This window comes from Mytilus trossulus, chromosome 3 (genome assembly GCF_036588685.1).
Source record: "Mytilus trossulus isolate FHL-02 chromosome 3, PNRI_Mtr1.1.1.hap1, whole genome shotgun sequence".
Taxonomy (NCBI): Eukaryota; Metazoa; Mollusca; class Bivalvia; order Mytilida; family Mytilidae; genus Mytilus; species Mytilus trossulus.
This window is the reverse complement of record NC_086375.1, coordinates 79,643,918-79,661,669: the sequence shown is the minus strand read 5'-3', so window position 1 is coordinate 79,661,669 and position 17,752 is coordinate 79,643,918. Positions and strand designations below refer to the sequence as shown.

The window sequence follows — 17,752 nt, the reverse complement described above, 5'->3', positions numbered from 1 at the left end:
GTATTGTTCAGAAAGACAGATTTCCTTTCACTCTACCAACAATCCACTGTTGACTTGTAGATCCTGGTCTTTCCCATGGGTTTTACAGCCAAAAGAGAGAAATTCAGGCATCCATATTTCTATTTTTATTGTGTATTTTAATTGTCAAGCCTACTGTCTACAATGTGCACGTCCTATGTAATTTATATCTGGTGTGGTATGTTATGCTGTCCAATATTTTGGGTAATTCCTGTTGACCTTTATACTTATTGTATAATTTTAATAGCAATTGTTCTGTACATTCACTGTCATATAAAGACATTGGTGATAATAAATACCAATTAAATCTACTAAATGGTTTTTAGTACATTTAACAAGAATGTGTCCAAAGTACATGGATGCCACACTTGCACTATCATTTTCCATGTTCAATGGACCTCAAAATTGGGTAAATAATCTAATTTGGCATTAAAATCAGTAAGATCATACCAAAGGGAACATGTGTACTAAGTTTCAACTTGATTGGACTTCAACCTCATCAAAAACTACCTTGACCAAAAACTTTAACCTGAAACTCACACTTTCATTTTCTATGTTCAGTGAACCGTGAAATTGGGGTCAAAAGACTAATTTGGTTTTTAAATAAGAAAGATCATATCATAAGCAACAAGTGTACTAAGTTTCCAGTTGATTGGACTTACCCTACATCAAAAAATACCTTGACAAAAAACTATAACCTAAACAGACGTACAGACGAAGGAACAGAGCCACAGACCAGGAAACATAATGCCCCTCTACTATTGTAGGTGGGGCATAAAAACAAGAAAATGGTAATTGCCAATCAGACAACTATCCACCAATACAAAATTATGTAGAAATTAACAACTGTAGGTCATTATTTAGAGTATATGTTGTATTGATCAAGCTGGAAATGTTATGTTAGCAAAACAGCAATCCTTACCTCTTGTTTTTTCTTTGAGCCACCAGCAGCTTGTGCCATAAACATACTTTTAATGTTAGATTTAGGCTTTGTTCCAGGTTTAACAATGTTGTGATTTTTCTTCTTTTTCTCAGCTTTATTTTCTGAAATAATATATATGAGGATGTATGACAACCATACACAAAACCTGAAAAGATGTGTAATCTAAGAAAACTCTGATGTACCTAGTATGTATATATAATGTTCATTCTATAATATGATGAAAATATTCAGACATTTCACATACTGCACTTTATTTTGAAAACATTAAAACATTGCAAAATTTAGGATTTTTAATCATATCGTTCAAAATCAGCGAAAAATAAATAAATAAATAATTCAGCTTTTCAATATTTTCTGTGAGATTTTGTTTGTCCTAATTTATCTTAGAAGCTTTATAATATGACTTTTTAACACCAACATATATGTGCTAAAAAATTACAAAATGAATCCATTCAGATGAATGGTTGTCAGCAAATTTATGATTTTATAATTTTTTATGATTCAAGTTGCTTTGTTTTACAAGTTGATCAACATTACAAGGTATATATCATTACCAATTCATGAAACAAAACATTAGATATTTGATCTGAATCCCTTTTGGACTGTTAAGACAATCAATTTGTTTCTAATTTCATGTTTTACTAAATAAAGTGTTCACAGTTTGTACTTAATTTGTTAATAGAAATTTCCTCTGATTTTTTAAACTTATTTAATAGCCATATCAAAAACAAGCATTTTATTGTTAAGATATGCATACTATTATCTTTGGTAGGTGCTTCTCCAATATCATCGTCAAATATTTCTCTTCCATCCTCAACGTAGCCAGATCCATCTACAATAAAACACAAATTAAAGTTATTTTGTGAATTAGTTTCCCCAAAAAAGGTGCTCTGCATGTAGTGATATACGTTTCAATTCAAAATGATGTATTTTGGCATTAGACTAAATTTTGGCGTCTCTATTAGAGCTAGTATTTCATTTTATGTTGTTATTTGAGCAATTTAGATTTTTTTTCTGGAATAGCACACTTACATGTTTAACAGTAGAACATGCATGCAGTCATTATTACTTATTTTTTTTATCAAGAATAATTTTTCTATAAAGGGAATAGGGAAGAAGTGTTATAAGATTTGATTCAGAACACTTCTAATAATCTACCAGATAATAGTACAAAAGCATTAATCTTTTTACTGTTTTCCATTTGTCATCATTATGCATCATGCAGGGACAGACTTTTTGAAGAGAAAAAAAAGAGTTTGTATGTCAAATTCCATATAATCATTATCATGAGTATTATAAAATCAAAGAGCAGAATGCTCTGAGGGATACGATTGCCATAGTTTTCATTGACACATGTATAGCAGTTCTGCCAAATTTTCATTAAACAAATGCATGAGATTTGGCCAAAATTGAAAAGATCAAAGAGGGAAAAAATAGATCCAAGAATACTGTTGCAAAAAAGCATGAACATGCGTGAGTCTCAAGCATTTTTGGCCGGTAACCCTGGTACAGCTGGATAGTATTATTCTCTAAACTAATTCAACTGCACATGCAAAATGTAACAATCTGAATAGTCACTCAACTTAAAGAATAGCCAATCCCCGTTACAAGTGTATGAGCCATGTACTTATTGTGTTTTATCGAATTATAGTTATCCTGTACCATTGTAAACTCGTACCACTAAAAAAAAACTTGTACCAATGCAAACTCGTACCAACTTATTTAAATGCATTCAAATGGTGTTAAATGATGAATATACATGATATACGTTACTTTCACCCAATACCTCTTAAGTCTGTAAAATGTATATAATTTGAAAGTACAATGACCAATTTGTAGCTTATGTTCCTTGTATATTGGATAGAAAATACTGTGGCAGATGTAGATAATTAAGGTATATACAGTTTCACCCGAAGAAAATTTTTCATGAATAATTAAATCTTAGCAGTTAGTCAAAATGATTGCCAAAATTATTTTTACTGTCTATAAATAAATGTAACAATGAAATTTAACTGATTCCTGTTTAGGGGGTCCGCATTTTCCCCGCAAATAAAGCACATGGCTTTCAACAATTGTAAACATAGCATTCAATTTGTGATCATGGATTACAGCTTTAATTAACTTAAATTGGATATATACATATTCAACATGTTCAATTTTTATAAGGTACAGTTAAAATGTTTTAACTTTCCTCTGGATTAAGTTCTACAGTGGCAGATCCAGAACTTTTCCTAAGGGGGAGCCCGCTGACTGACCTAAGAGGGGGCCCGCTCCAGTCATGCTTCAATGATTCCCTTTATAATCAACCAAATTTTTTCCACAAAAAAAGGGGGGGGCCGGATCCGCCTATGTTCTAGTTTGAAAGATCAGTTAAAACATTAATGCTTTAAAACATTCTTTATTTTTGTCAAGTTTTCATTTAACTCCTGTGTAAAATTCAAGTAATTCAACTTTATTTCTATTAAGTTTACAAACAGAAACCCATAAAACATCATATTTTTTATATATTTTTCTGAATGTTACGACTTCCCAGTAGTACAAAATAACTTTCTTGGTTCCAATGCCGTGGTACGAGTTAACATGCTTCCGTATCTTATCACCGTAATTCTAGGAGGAACCCTAAACTGGACCCCTGTTGTGTTCACTTATCGCTACACTGACCTTCGGTGCGAAGCTATATATAGAACGGCGGACCAGTTTAGGAGGAACCCCATTTCTTACTCTTTAATTATTGAAGTTCCTTTGGGTCAGAGGGCATGACTCCTTTCCGTACACACTCCTCTGTTTACATTGAGATCGTTCTTAATACAATACGACGTTTACCGGCATTAACGAGTTAATTCTTCTTGACGAATACTTCGAAAAGGGAGACAACTCGAAACGATAACATGGAAGATTCCATTTCTGATGAAGGGTTGTTATAGGTAATTTTTACGATGAAACATTTATTTTAATTTAAATTATGCATGTGATTTAAAATTATGCAACAACAATAGCCCTCCATATGCAGACAGACATAGAAAGAATCCCATGAGTTTCAAATTAATCAATGAAGCGGGGAATCACTCAACTGATACCCCTTGAAATCAGGAAAACTACATGCATGTGGGGTCTCACTAATTAGCGACAGAAAGCGTCAAGAATCGACAAGAAGAAAAATAATAAGTGACAAAAAGCAACAAGAAGCTATTTAGCGACAAGAATACATTTTGTTATCACATACATTAAAGTATTTTTTTAGGATTATATTGAAAGATGAAGAAATTAAAAAAAATCGATGAAGAGATTGTCTACTTTTTATTATCATATTGATAGATGTAGAAATTAAACATGTGTAAGAGCAAAGGAAATGTAAACGCTATAAAATGAAAATAAAAACAAAGATTTGTCACCTTCCTTTTGAAGGATTTAATAAAACAAAAACATGAAATATTATTTCCTTCCTAATTGTACAATTAATTTTTCCTGATAGGACCAACATTAGCTGTGGCTTCACTCTAAGGTAATACACAATTAAGAGCAACAAATGAGATTAACTAGGTGCGTGTCCTTTGTTTTATTGCAACAATAACATCCATTAACACCTTCATCAATTACACGCACCAGAATATACAATTATTGTACCGAACAGTGAACACCTGTTGAAAACTCAAGATTGTCATCAGTTTCCTTTAATCTTCAATCTATATGCATAAACATGATAAATATTCACATTTTAATTATGTTTTCCTCTTGTTTGATTTCAGTTCTTAATTTGTATTTCACAATTTGTGTATGTATTTTCTGGACAATTATGCACAAATAATGCATTTTGCAAGTTAATTATATATTGTACAAAAATGGTTTTAAAAACAAATAAAAAGACAAAATATATTATTGTTCTAAAACACAAGTAAAAGTAATACCATAAAACGACAGGGTAAAGGTAATACTTCCTGTGATACCTTATAAAATATCATGTAAATAAATGTAGCAACTGAATTCGATTTACAAGTTTCATTTTTTCCCCTATCAAAATTAACTTTCCTGTCGTTGAAATTGTTTTCTTTTGCATATTTTTTTAATATTTATTTCGAATAAGTAATATAAATAAAAAATGTTTTCTTGTTGCTAAATAGTTTCTTGTTGCTAATATTATTCTTCTTGTCGCTTCTTGTCTCTACAATTCTTTTTGTCTCTAATTAGTGAGACCACGCATGGACATTAATACATAAACAAACCGCGACTTGCGATTTGGAACAAGAACGTTTATTAAATGATATGATGAATGGTTCTCCATTTCTTTATGAGAGTACAGTATCAAATATCAGTTTCATAACGGTAAAATATAGAAATACTCCACTTCAGTTCTTGTGACAGAAATAGAATTATCGATCGGCTTTCAGAGAACTCTCGCAAGTTATCAAAATTTGGGAATTCCCTCTGACGTGTTTCTAAATTTATAAAAACACTAAATATAAATACTGTTTAATTCTGATTTTCCGTATTGTTAAAAACACGCATATAAGTCAAGGAAAATATCACACATGAAGATTATGAGTAAAACATTACATGAAAGTTGTTTATGTTCAATTGTTTTGCTTGTTTTTACCTTTTAAAGCAAGACAATCATAAGAATCTGAGATGTTGCTGAATGTTTAGAATAAAACGAATGACGTGAGGGAGTGTGTCATAGGGTCAATAGTAAAAGTCTACAGATTGCTTGACAGCAATCGTATCCCAAAAAATTGTTGCCCTGCAGGCTTGATGAACTTTTGCCCAATTTTTATAATATTCATGTTTTAAATATGTATTATATGTCATGAATGATATAAATATTTTGGCATACAACTCTTTCAGCAAACAGCAAAATCTTCTTTGGAAATCAAATGATTAGTTTGATTATTGCTATAAATTTATTTGAAAGTCAAATTAGATTGCTAGGATGAAAATAATACTTGATACACAAAAAAAGAAATTTTCTTTTAAAAAATAACAAGATCTTGCAAGTAGACTTTTAACTGGCTGTAATTTATATTAAGACTTAAGGTGCTTGTTTACATGTGATTATAACTACAATATCATACTAACCATCATCAACAATCCAGTCATCATCTTGTCTGTCTTGTACTATCTTGGAGTACTGATCTTCATTCACCATCTCATACACATCTTTCTCTTCTTCACCCTACAGATTTTGAACAAAATGGATCAAGGAATTGTTCATAATGCTGTACAGAAGTTTGAAATTGTTAAATTAATTTCATTTAAAATGTAGTATTCAAGAGAGTTGTATGAAGTTAAGTTCACTGTTTTAAGTATTGAAACACATGAGTGCACTTTAAGTTACTACGTTATCTTTTTTTTAGCAAAATATTGTCATGCAAATCAAGCTAAATCAACAGTTTAGTTAGGTTTATTTATTGTGTATAACAACTAAATGCTATATCCATTGGATGTGTACTGATTGATATTATGAAAAACATAGGTTTATTTATTTAAGTTGAAATTTGCTTTAAACTAACTTATGGTAACTATGAGAACTCTTTAGCATTACTTTGTGTCTTTTGTCACAGACTGGAAAAAATAATGCTCCATTTCTATTGTAAAGAGCATAATTATTCATTTTATTGCAACACTACTTTCTTTAAAAAAAATTGCCTCATTTGCTTCACAATGTAAGAATAAGATTGCCAATGAAACAACTATTTCCTAGGGACAAAATGATGTAGATTAAGAATCAATATCAATTCAGCACAAAATGAAATAATTAGCTAATAGAAGCAGTAAATGAATACACAAATATATATACATGTACGTTAACTTTTACACAATTAAAACATGTGATTTTAACATAAAACTGTACCTCATATTTATTCTTTTCACCAGATGCCTTTGCTTTCTTTAATTTTTCAAAAGCAGCAAATTTTCCAGCCTTACCAACTTTTTGCCTTCTTGATCTGTTCTTTGCCAATGATTCTATAAAAAAATATATAAACATGTACTCATGCAGAATATAGTTTTGTTAACAATTAAGTCAATAACAGGTTGTTTTTTTTATGAAAGTGGAAATAAAAACAACAATGAACACAAATGAGATTTAAGTTTAAAAGTGGGTTGAAAGATACCAGAGTTAAATTCAAATTCATAGAACAAAATTAAGACTGACAACAACATGGCTTAAAAAGACAAAGACAAACAGAAAAACAATAGTATACACGACACAAAACATAGAAATCTAAAGACTATATATGCAACAAGAACACCACCAAAAACTGGAGGATCTCTCAAGAGCTCCAGAAAAGGGTATGCAAATCCTGCTCCACAAGTGACACCCATTGTGTTGGTCATGTAACAGTAATTACAAAGCCAGTAAATAGTTTCAGTAGATCACATTCTTGGGGGAAGGGGATCGCGTTTACAACATTAGGAATAAATCCGATATCATCTAAATTAAGAATTGATTGGTGGTTAGTAGTTAGGATGTCTCAGATTCTCTCACAAGCATCTCTAACAGCAAATGGGAACTTCTTTCCGTCTCTATCATTGCCAAGAATCTGTCCGGTTTAAGGGAGATAACTCAATTTGATAACAATTAATTGTATCGACAAGGACGATAACCCATCCTCGCTCCACATGAGGTTACTTGATAATTTGACATGTGCGATAAGACGCACAATTGAGGGGTCGAACACCCGCTGTTTTGTAAAGATAATTTCAGTGAAAACCAATACCAGATTTTATCTATAAGATAATTTCGAATCATGTTTTCTGTATTTTGTTGCAGTTTGTTAAATTGATTGAAGGCCGGAGAGATCTATGTTGAAACCCGGGACTTCTAAAGAAGATTATAAGTCCTATTTAAAACGTCTCACGATGTTTGATCTCAATTGGTAAATGTAAGATACATATAAATAAAAATAGATATTATTTTTTAAAATGAATTGAGCATCAAACTGACTGAAATGTAATTGAAATTTTAGTACAACTATTTCACATGTAATTGGCTGAAAGGCTGTTGTCTTACGATTCTTTTTTGTTATTCATATAATCTGATGTCCAGTAGTTGTCGTTTGTTTATGTGATGCACAAGTGTTTCTATTTTTTTTATATACATTAGACCGTTGGTTTTACACTAGTAATTTGTGAGGCCCTTTATAGCTTGCTGTTCGGTGTGAGACTAAGCTCTGTGTTGAACACCGTACCTTGACCTATAAAGGTTTATTTATATAAATTGTGACTTGGATGGAGAGTTGTCTCATTGGCACTCATACCACAGCTTCCTATATACCTGGTACCTCAAGAATTCGAAATGTTTTTCATTTTATTTAATTTCAAACATTCATCGACAGTTCAAAATTATTAAATTTAACAGTATACTTTGAGTGCGGATAACAACACAATTCCTCGAGTAAAATAAAGTGTTGTTGGTTAATGTCGGTCATATTTTTTTCGTAAATTGTTTTGTTATGAATGTAGTCATCTCAATTGAATAATTTTATATTTTTTCATGTTGGGGCCTTTTATAGCCGATTAAATGGTATGTGTTTCTCATTGCTGAAGGCCGTACGGTTGCCTATAATTAAATACGTCCACTTCATTTGAACTTTGGAGGATAGTTGTCTTATTGGCAATCATACCACATCTCTTTGTTTTTTTTTTAAATATTTTTTTTGATGTGTACTGGTGGATAATTTATCTTCAAATCGGTACTTTAGATTTTTTGTATTCTGTAGATAAGTTTCGTACCAATCTGACAAGGAAGCCTTTTCTACTAATTTCAACAGTTTTGTCGTGTGTTGTGCTTTCATACCACAGATATATTTGAGCACTCACAAACATTTTAACCCCGCTGAATATCACGGTTTCTAGTTCCGTTTTATACAGCCAGGAACAAATTACTTGTAACTATAAATGTGGTTGTCGTTTCTTGCTGTCTGAAATATTTATTTTCTTGGTGTTATTGATTAAGCATATACCTGTTCGTTTAATTGGGTTTCCCCTATTTACATTGTTTCGACATTTAACATGAGATCTGTTATATAGCACGTTTCACCCACTGCATTTTTGTGCTTGTCCCAAGTAAGGAACATCTGGCCTTTGTTAGTCTTGTGTGCGTGCGTGCAAGGTTTTTTTTATAAACTTTGGTTCATTTATGTTACGGAGTTAGGTGTGGCGTTCTTTTTGATGAAATATAGTTAACTTTGTGTATAGGGGCAAACTAGCGCACGCGGAATATTCTTGTGTTGCATTTAAGACCAATTTGTGGATTTGGGCCGTTTTTTGCTCTTTGGTCGGATTGTTGTCTATCTTTTTTACACATTTTTCGTTTCCATTCTCATTGCCAATCATACCACCTCGTCTTATTTTGTAAATTATCGTATTAACTTCTAAGTTAAACCAGAGATATAAATAAGTAGATATACATATATCTATGAATATCTAGGCTCTGTTTAAATCATTTTTGAAGGAAAAGAAAGCGTTTCATACATTATGATAGCCAAATTATTCAATTAAAGTTTACAGAACCCTATATAGTAGTAGCCTGTGAATTTCGTGGGTGGAGAGTATAGGTCATCCCGTTAAAATTACATAATTAATATCTCAATAGAGACGTAAAAAAATAATCAGAACAAAGGACGAAACAGATTTTTGTCAAACAACATTTTATATATCTGATATGAAATAATTATGTACATTAATAATAGAGTATATATCATGGAGGACAACTTTCAAAATAAATCATACATGCATTAAGATGATAATTTCATTTACAATGATCTATTAGAATTAAATTGTAAATTTTACGATTCTGATGATTTTTTAAATGAATATCAATACAAAATAAACCAAAAAAAAAGTCTAAAATATTTATAGTTAACGTTTGAAAAGCCAACCTCACCACTTCCTTATATATATACAAATATTAAAATCCGAAAATGCCTTTTAAATTTCCAAACGCTCACCATCGTACATATATACACACACAACACATTGAATTTCAAGTTTGTCTATAAATGCACACTATATATATATATATATATATATTATTTAAAAAAAAGATTAATTGAGCTCAACAAAAAACAGAACTTAATCATTTCGTGAAGAATAAACCGAATATAAATGTCCCATTTCGACAATTAAGGAACTTCCTTCAATTAAAACTATTTTGCTTAATAAAATTTGCTATACATTACATATTGATATGTTATGTGCAAAATTAAAAGAATTTATTCAAATCTAGATCAAAAATTTATGCCGCATGTTGTGTGCAATAATCAATGTTCATACGTATTCTTCAGTAGGGATAACAGTTTTTCTCTTTTCCTCAATCTAGTTGTGACACCAAGGCTCAATAGTTTTTGTTTTATTTCGTCTGTTGATAAAGAATCCAACTCACGTTCCGGTGCACTGTCTACTGGAGCAATAGAGTATTTAGAATCCGCGTTTTCAATTGCACGGAGCACCAAATCTTTCTTTTCATTTCTTTCTCGGAAAATATCATGTTCCCACCAGTCTGTCTTCTTTTTCGTGTATGATCGTTTTGGGCGTTCCATTCCGCTGGACAACATTTCCAGTCGTTTTCTAACTTTCATCGTGTCCATGGCACAGTCAAATTTGTTTGTCTTTTGTTGGTAAATTGTCTTGATGTTATCATTGAGTTTTTCCACTGCCTGACCACTAAATTTTCTCAGTTCTCCATACTTGTGAACAAAGAATGGGACGTGGTATACCATTGCATGCATGTATGGCGTCACATTTTCCGGATGGTAGCCTTTTCGAATATCTCCTAGTATAAGGAAGTCGGTGAGCCATGTTTTACATAATCCAAATACAAATTCTGGTGTCTTTGTCTGAACAACAGATGAATTAACCAAAGACAAAATTTCCACTAAATCTTTCCAAAGTTTAACTGTCCGATCATGAGTATCGTTATGGATAACGAACATTAGTTTTTCGGGAAGGTTACGAAGGATCTTTTTAACATCGTTTCCGCGAAGTGAGGTCCAGTCTCTTTCCCCTTTTCCAGTCTTTGGTTTCCAAATATTGAAACTCACACCACATTCGTTGATTTTAGTTACTAAGGAAGCCAAGTAGTCAGATTTAATTTCTTTAGCTGTGGATTGGTCGTCCTTCTCAGCCGCGTCTTCAATAATGTTTCTTAGCAAAATGTCAAAAATTCGCATAGTAAGATGTAACTCATCTAGGATGATATTTTCTGGTTCTATCTCGATAAGAGGAGCGTGTTTTATACTGAATGTTTTTTTAGGTTTCATACTTCCTTCCTTAATTTCGGCAATCGTTCTGCGGTGCTCCGGTTGGTGGTAATAATCCCATTCTTTAGACAAATCACCTCGGTCGCCTTTTGGAACCTTACACCATGGACAAGCATATTCTGCGATGGCGCTGCTTAGTCCTAAACATAACTGGATGAATTTCATATCCCCGCCGAATAGAACTTCTACTTCGTATGTCTTTTCATCAACGGTTATGTTGCTTACTTTGTAAAGTTCGTTTATCTCATAAAACAGCGGATGCAGTGCTTTCTGGAGATTTTCATAGTTTTCGCTGCACTTTATGATAGCTAATGTCGTTTGATGAAGTTGAGACATACTCTTATCTTCGTCAACTAACACGAAGGACATTACCACGTAATTAGAAATCCGACTGACTTTTGTTCCATCCCCTGAAATTTTTACTGTAAATTTAGATGGCGTGTTTTCTTCTGGTATGGACTGAATAAAATTACGGATGGCGATTATTAACTCGTCTCTGAAACAAACGAATGCCCCAGGAACATTACCGGGTGTGCGCTCAAGAATAATTTTTTCACTAAGCTTGTCACGAAAATTCTTTCCTAAATATAATTTTGGGAGATCATTTGTCATAACAGCCAGTTCATGATAAGCCTGGTCACCAATTGCAAACTTATCTAACAAGAAGAGAATCTCTTTCATTCTTAATACATCTTGTTCTATATGTTGGTCAGATTCATCTAGATTTAATTTGGTAGTTTCTCCAGTCTTTGATTGAAAACTTACAGATTTTGGTGTAAGTCCGTATGATTCGGCAAACCAAAGTGCTTTCTCTGTCACCGACTTTAATGATGTTAATTTTACGTACCGTTGTTTCTTGAAATACTACGTTGCTCAATTATCTTCTTTATCATCAGCAGGTCTTCATTTTCCTGACGTAGGACATTAGCTTCGTCTTGCAATAAAATAAATGTTTTCTCTGTTCTGGATTTAATTTTCATCTCTTGGCACAGTTCGTTATGTAAGTTTTTGCACCTAGCAACCAGCTCAACATTACTCGCTTCAAATTTGGAAATTTTAATTGAGAGTTCTAAAACATTTTCAAGTTCAGTTTCATATATAGCAATTTTGGAGCTACCCAGGTTAAGATTTACTCGTTTATTACCAGATCGGTGAGTAGTTCTGTATTTCTGAGAAACGCGACAACAAATATTGTTCAGTCTTTCTTCAACCCTATCAGTCCTTTTGAGCTGGAAAATTTGAATTTGCGTATTCAATATCTCTACATATGAAATGTTAAATTTTTTATTTGCTTTATAGAGTTCTGAGATGAAAGGATTGTTCAGTTCAACTGTCAGCGCAACTTTTCCTCTTTGAAGAAAATCATGATGAAGTTTAGGTGAAAGTTCTGTTGATGAAAATTTGGCAATATGGGATCTTTGCAGTAATTAGAAAAATTGTCCGACATTTTGGTGGCCAAATAATACTTTACTTTTGTCGAAAGCGGCGTTTCCTTTTAGGTTAAAGTTTATCTAAATTGCACACTTCAGTTGCGGAAAGCATGCGAACTGTTTCAAATGGTATGATCTTCTGTTGTAGTATGCCATTAGATTTGAAGTACACTTTTTTATGCTGCAATTTTGGAATCAAAGTCAAAGGAAAACTCAGCTTAAGTCCTCTCCCCTTGTCGTTGATCCTATAATACCAGTCATCTGACATTGGTAGCCTTTTCAAGTCTCCAACTCCATTGATCAAAAGCTTCTCATCGGTCAGGAAACAATATCTGTATACATCTAAATCAAAGCGGATCGCCGATCTATTTTCCTTACATCTTAATCGCTGCTGTACGGCATCTTCGAACTGCTTTGCGGCATATGACAGACGATCTGACGATATTATTGGACATTCATAGTTTTGTAAACTTTCCTCGTCTATGTGGTCAGTCGGTTCCCATGTACTATCACTTTCAGGAAAGCCATGCCACTTTACAAGGTACAAGAATTCCTGAAAGAACCAATAAAAATAATAAGTTGATAACAGCTATATTATCAGATTGTTACATTGCATTTATCATATCAGATGTACTATCAGTCCAAGAGACGAAGGCTCGGGGCTGATATATTATCTTTTTTAAACATTAAATTGACAGGAATTCATTTCTTACGATCAACGAAAATATACGCATTTAGCCGTGGTAGTTCACGGAGTTACATAAAGATTAAAAGATATTTAAACATGATCCCTTGTGAAATTGAAAGGAGAACAGAAAGTCACGGAAAAAAGTAACGGATAAAAAGTCACACATCAGTTTTGAAAGTATTTTACCTTTGAATAAAAACATATTTATTCAAAGAAAGTAGAGTGAGAAAGTCAAAGGATACAAAGTTACAGACATAAAAGGTTACAGGACAAATAGACTTTTAATCACAAATCAGTGTTGAAATTATTTGTCTTTGAATTAGAATACATTTTTTAAGTTGACATGAATTATAATTTATATAGCAATTTTATAAACAAAATGTATCTAAAATATCAATGATATCCAAATAGTTGATTAGAAAAAAAAATATGTCAAAGTGGCTTGTTTCTTAAAAGGTATCATTGGACCCTAGACATATATCCTTTACGAGATTGAAATTTAAAACTGTTCCATTACCAAGGCTTATGATAATTCCTTAAACTATATAATTTTAATATGTGTAAAAAGAAGAAAAAATTCCATGAGCTTTCTTTTTTTTTATATTCAAACGTAATAAACAAATCGTTTACGACTTTGTTCTGTCAATGTTGTGACTTTCTGTCCTGTGATTTTTTTGTCAAGTGGAATTCTGTATTACATGAGAAATAAGCCCATACCGGTTTACTCGGCAACAGTTTAACAATATTTTTTAATTCATTTTGTTTTTAGATTATATAGAAATATATGAAGTCGATGCATTAACATCATACATTTTAGCTATTTAGTAGTACTTACATGTTTTTCAAACTTTCTTGCTATAAGTCTTTCTATATGGTATTCTTCAGGAAGGACTTCTCTTTTTTGTACAATGGGCTCTTTTCTTATAACAATACTTTCACCATAACACAGTTCTTTCCAGTTGATGCTCTTTCGATCTCGGAGATAGTGAGAATGCGTCATTTCAAAAGCAGATTATATCTACGTTATGACAATAAACTTAAATTATGTCTGAAAATGAAATCTCGGAAATGTCATATTTATTGACCCTTTCCTGTTTTTAATAAAATAGTACAAACTTCCAGCATCGTTTCCACCATATATCCACAGGTATATAGCCTGAAGCTGACATGTTAATTGTCATGCAAGTACCTGTTCAGAGCTAACAATCGTTATCGTTTTTTTTATGAAATTATTGCCTTTTAGTTAATATTGTTTCGGTTCAATGAATTTTAATTCAGTTGAAGAGCTTGGGATAAAATAAAATGACAAAGCAATTTTATAAACAGCAGTTTTATTTTCAATTTATACAAGAGTACTGTTGTATTTAGAGATATATGTTAGTTTCGATTATATAAGTCATCTACAAGTTTCTTTATTTTTATATCATCATGGTAAAATGTGTCTTGAAAGGTTCTAATGTATTGTGGGCACACATTATTCGTATATTTAGTTTTAGGAAATTAAAAACAGAAACTTAGTTTTGATGAAAGATCTTTTATCTGATTTTAACTTGCCGTATCAATTGTCGAATTCAGTGGTGTATTCTATATGCTGTTTTATGCACTGTTAAATCGCGACGAAATAGAATTGTTTTCCTTTAAAATTGTGTATTGAAATCGTGATAAAAATAGCATTAAAAAGGTTATACAAGTATTGTTACGAAAAAGAGCCAAAAGGACCAATTAAAATGCAACTATAGTCACTAGGGAAGTTGTCTCATTGACAATATGCATTCATACAGCTACTGCTGAACTTCTTTTTTTTTATTACCAAATATGAATAGAAGCCATTTAATCTCATTAATAAAAAAAAAAGTGATTGTGTATTGATAAAACACTCAGCTGAACGTGCATCTTTGTAATACAATGCGTTTTAGATAAAGGTTGCATCCTCATACTTTATTTAATATCGGTTATAAGCACGTGAAAACAGACACAAACAAAAACTTTGATTATAATTAACTTCAATCATAAAAACGTGAATTTCATATATTTTGGTGTTTTGTAATTCCTTCAGCCCTAAACCAAAGTATTCCAAAACGTCGTTTACACTTTATCCCATGAATTATTATGTCTCAGCGTGACTGTATAAATAAGATTGTGTAACAGGCTGCTATCTGTTTACACAAACAATGTATCCTGTTGTCAAATAGAAATTGATAGAATAAAAACTTAAAATCGCCTACTTTTAAATCAAATTTGGTGCAAGTAGACAATAACCAATTTAAAAATAAACTACACCACATTAAACTTTAACTTTTCATCTTTCTATTGGTCTCAACAGGCAAGGTATGTCATCAGTAAAAGTATTTTATTTATTTTTTCAAAACTGACCACTTTTCCTAAAAAGGACATTTTCTGCAAGAATAACGGCAAATGTAAGCCATTTGACATCCCTTTATGAAAAACCTAAATTTGTTGCATTAAGTTTAAACATTGTTTTAAAATAATTTATATCATTGAAAAGAAGACACATTAAGGATTATGGTGATCTCAACAGTGAAGAAAAGAACTGAGAAGAAAATCGAATATCGTCTGTTAAAGATTATTTTCCATACAACTTCTATATAACGATTGTACCCATGTAGGGTATCTGAATTCACGCATGCGCAATGTCGACCGGACTGATTCTTGACAATGAGTGCACAAAAAAAATAGCAAAATAAATAAAAAAGCAAATGTAAATAAGTAAATAAATGCATTATTGAGACAGAAAAATTCTATCCTTATTGAGTGGGGATAGGACCTTTATCAGGACTCCGGGATCGGTTATTTTTAAGCTCTGGATTTCGGGATTTACACCTTTGGGATCCGGGAATTCCTTTTTTTTCGAAATTTCGGGAATCAGGATTTTAGTTTATTCAAATTCCAGACCTCGACATTCCTTGTTATTAAGCCGGAATTTCGGGGTCAGGACCCCTCCTATTCCCCGTCTTTATTCAAAACAAAAGAAAATTGATGCAAAATTTATTGATCAAGATGCTGTTAGGCTTTAAAACTTTTAAATTGCATATTGTTGTCTATACATAGAGAAAATTGTATGGTGTAAACAGTCATGTTTGTCAAAGTGTGTTGATGAGCCCTAAATTATGCTGTTTGTTATGTTATCGCCATCGTATCTCAGATAATCTCGCTCGTTGACATTGTCAAACGATTGTTGAGGGCATCTTGAAATGGTTGGATACCGTCTCAATCAGTCTTAATTATCATTATATCGTGTATATTTAAACAGATGATTAATTGCATGTTAAGTTTACCATAATCATCGTTATTATCATTGTCATTTTCATTTCCAGGCGGATCAACAGCTGGCGCCATTTTTGTAGTTGGCGGGAAATGGAGTGCGTAACAGACAAAACCAATGTCGAATAAGACTGCGCATTTCCGTGTGTTCTAGATGAAATGAAAGATATGTTTTAGATTTTAAGCATGGACTATTATTTTGATATTTTAATAAGTTTTCAAATTAATGTAATTGGAACCCCCTCTTTTTTTTTTTGCCTATCAATGTCCCCTTTATCCTGGATTTCTCGATTTCCCGATTTCCCGATTTCTCGATTTCTCGATTTCGCGATTTCGCTTTCTCGATTTCTCGATTTCTCGATTTCCCGATTTCGCGTGAAAGTGAAAGTGAAAGGAGAAAACGCGAAAACGCGAAAAAGACGAAATGGCCGCATCCGGCCACCATACAAATCGATCACAAAGTGTCAAATATCGACATTACAGGGAAGCTTTTACTACTGCATATACTGTACGTGATAAATTTCAATATCATGTGGTTATTTTTCACCTACAACCACTTGTTTCTGAAAAAAAAATCCTATACTAAATACCTATTTTAATATATTTTTTCAGACAAGTTTCTGTTGGGTAGACAACAGAGAAATCGAGGTATAAAAAAGTTGACGGACGAGTGACATTTTTCAAAACTGCGATTTAAGTACGTGTATATACCTTGTGTTGCATACATGGAAACAGAAACAGGTGCATGTGTCTATATACACAACACCACTTAAAATTACTGATGTAAACCATAAATACAAAGTCAGTGACTTCATTATTATTGTACATCGCTGATATCAGACCCAAAAATAATGGAATTCAAAGTTTTCAGTCAGAAAAATCAATTTATATATATATAATATATATATTTCTGGACCTGAAACTGAAAATTTTATGATTTTAAGACAAATTGTAGAATGTTTTTTTCAGATAATATGTGCTTTCTATATATATATACTTTTCACCCATTTTAAAAAACCGTATATAAATGAGATTAATGCATAATTATTTTCGATTTCCGTTATAGAACATAGGGGTAAAATGCAAATTTTTGCTTATATCTCTGTCACCAAAGCATATAGATCAAATCTAACAT

At 32.0% G+C, this 17,752-nt stretch overlaps 1 protein-coding gene across 6 annotated transcripts in view; it reads right to left on the bottom strand.

Annotated features, from left to right (window-relative positions):
• Positions 1-16,731, bottom strand: part of LOC134712564 (DNA polymerase alpha catalytic subunit-like) — a 59,857-nt gene extending 43,126 nt beyond the window's left edge. For all 6 annotated transcript variants that reach the window (XR_010106294.1, XR_010106297.1, XR_010106298.1 and 3 more), the window contains exons 1-5: positions 16,632-16,731; positions 6,807-6,919; positions 6,032-6,128; positions 1,719-1,793; positions 941-1,062 (exon numbers count right to left, since the gene is read on the bottom strand). Coding sequence is in view for 1 of the 6 variants with exons in the window: in XM_063574259.1 (XP_063430329.1) it covers positions 941-1,062; positions 1,719-1,793; positions 6,032-6,128; positions 6,807-6,919; positions 16,632-16,692 (468 nt within the window). In the remaining 5 variants the exon portion in view is untranslated. The remainder of the gene's footprint in view (positions 1-940; positions 1,063-1,718; positions 1,794-6,031; positions 6,129-6,806; positions 6,920-16,631) is intronic.
• Between the last annotated feature and the right edge of the window lie 1,021 nt (positions 16,732-17,752).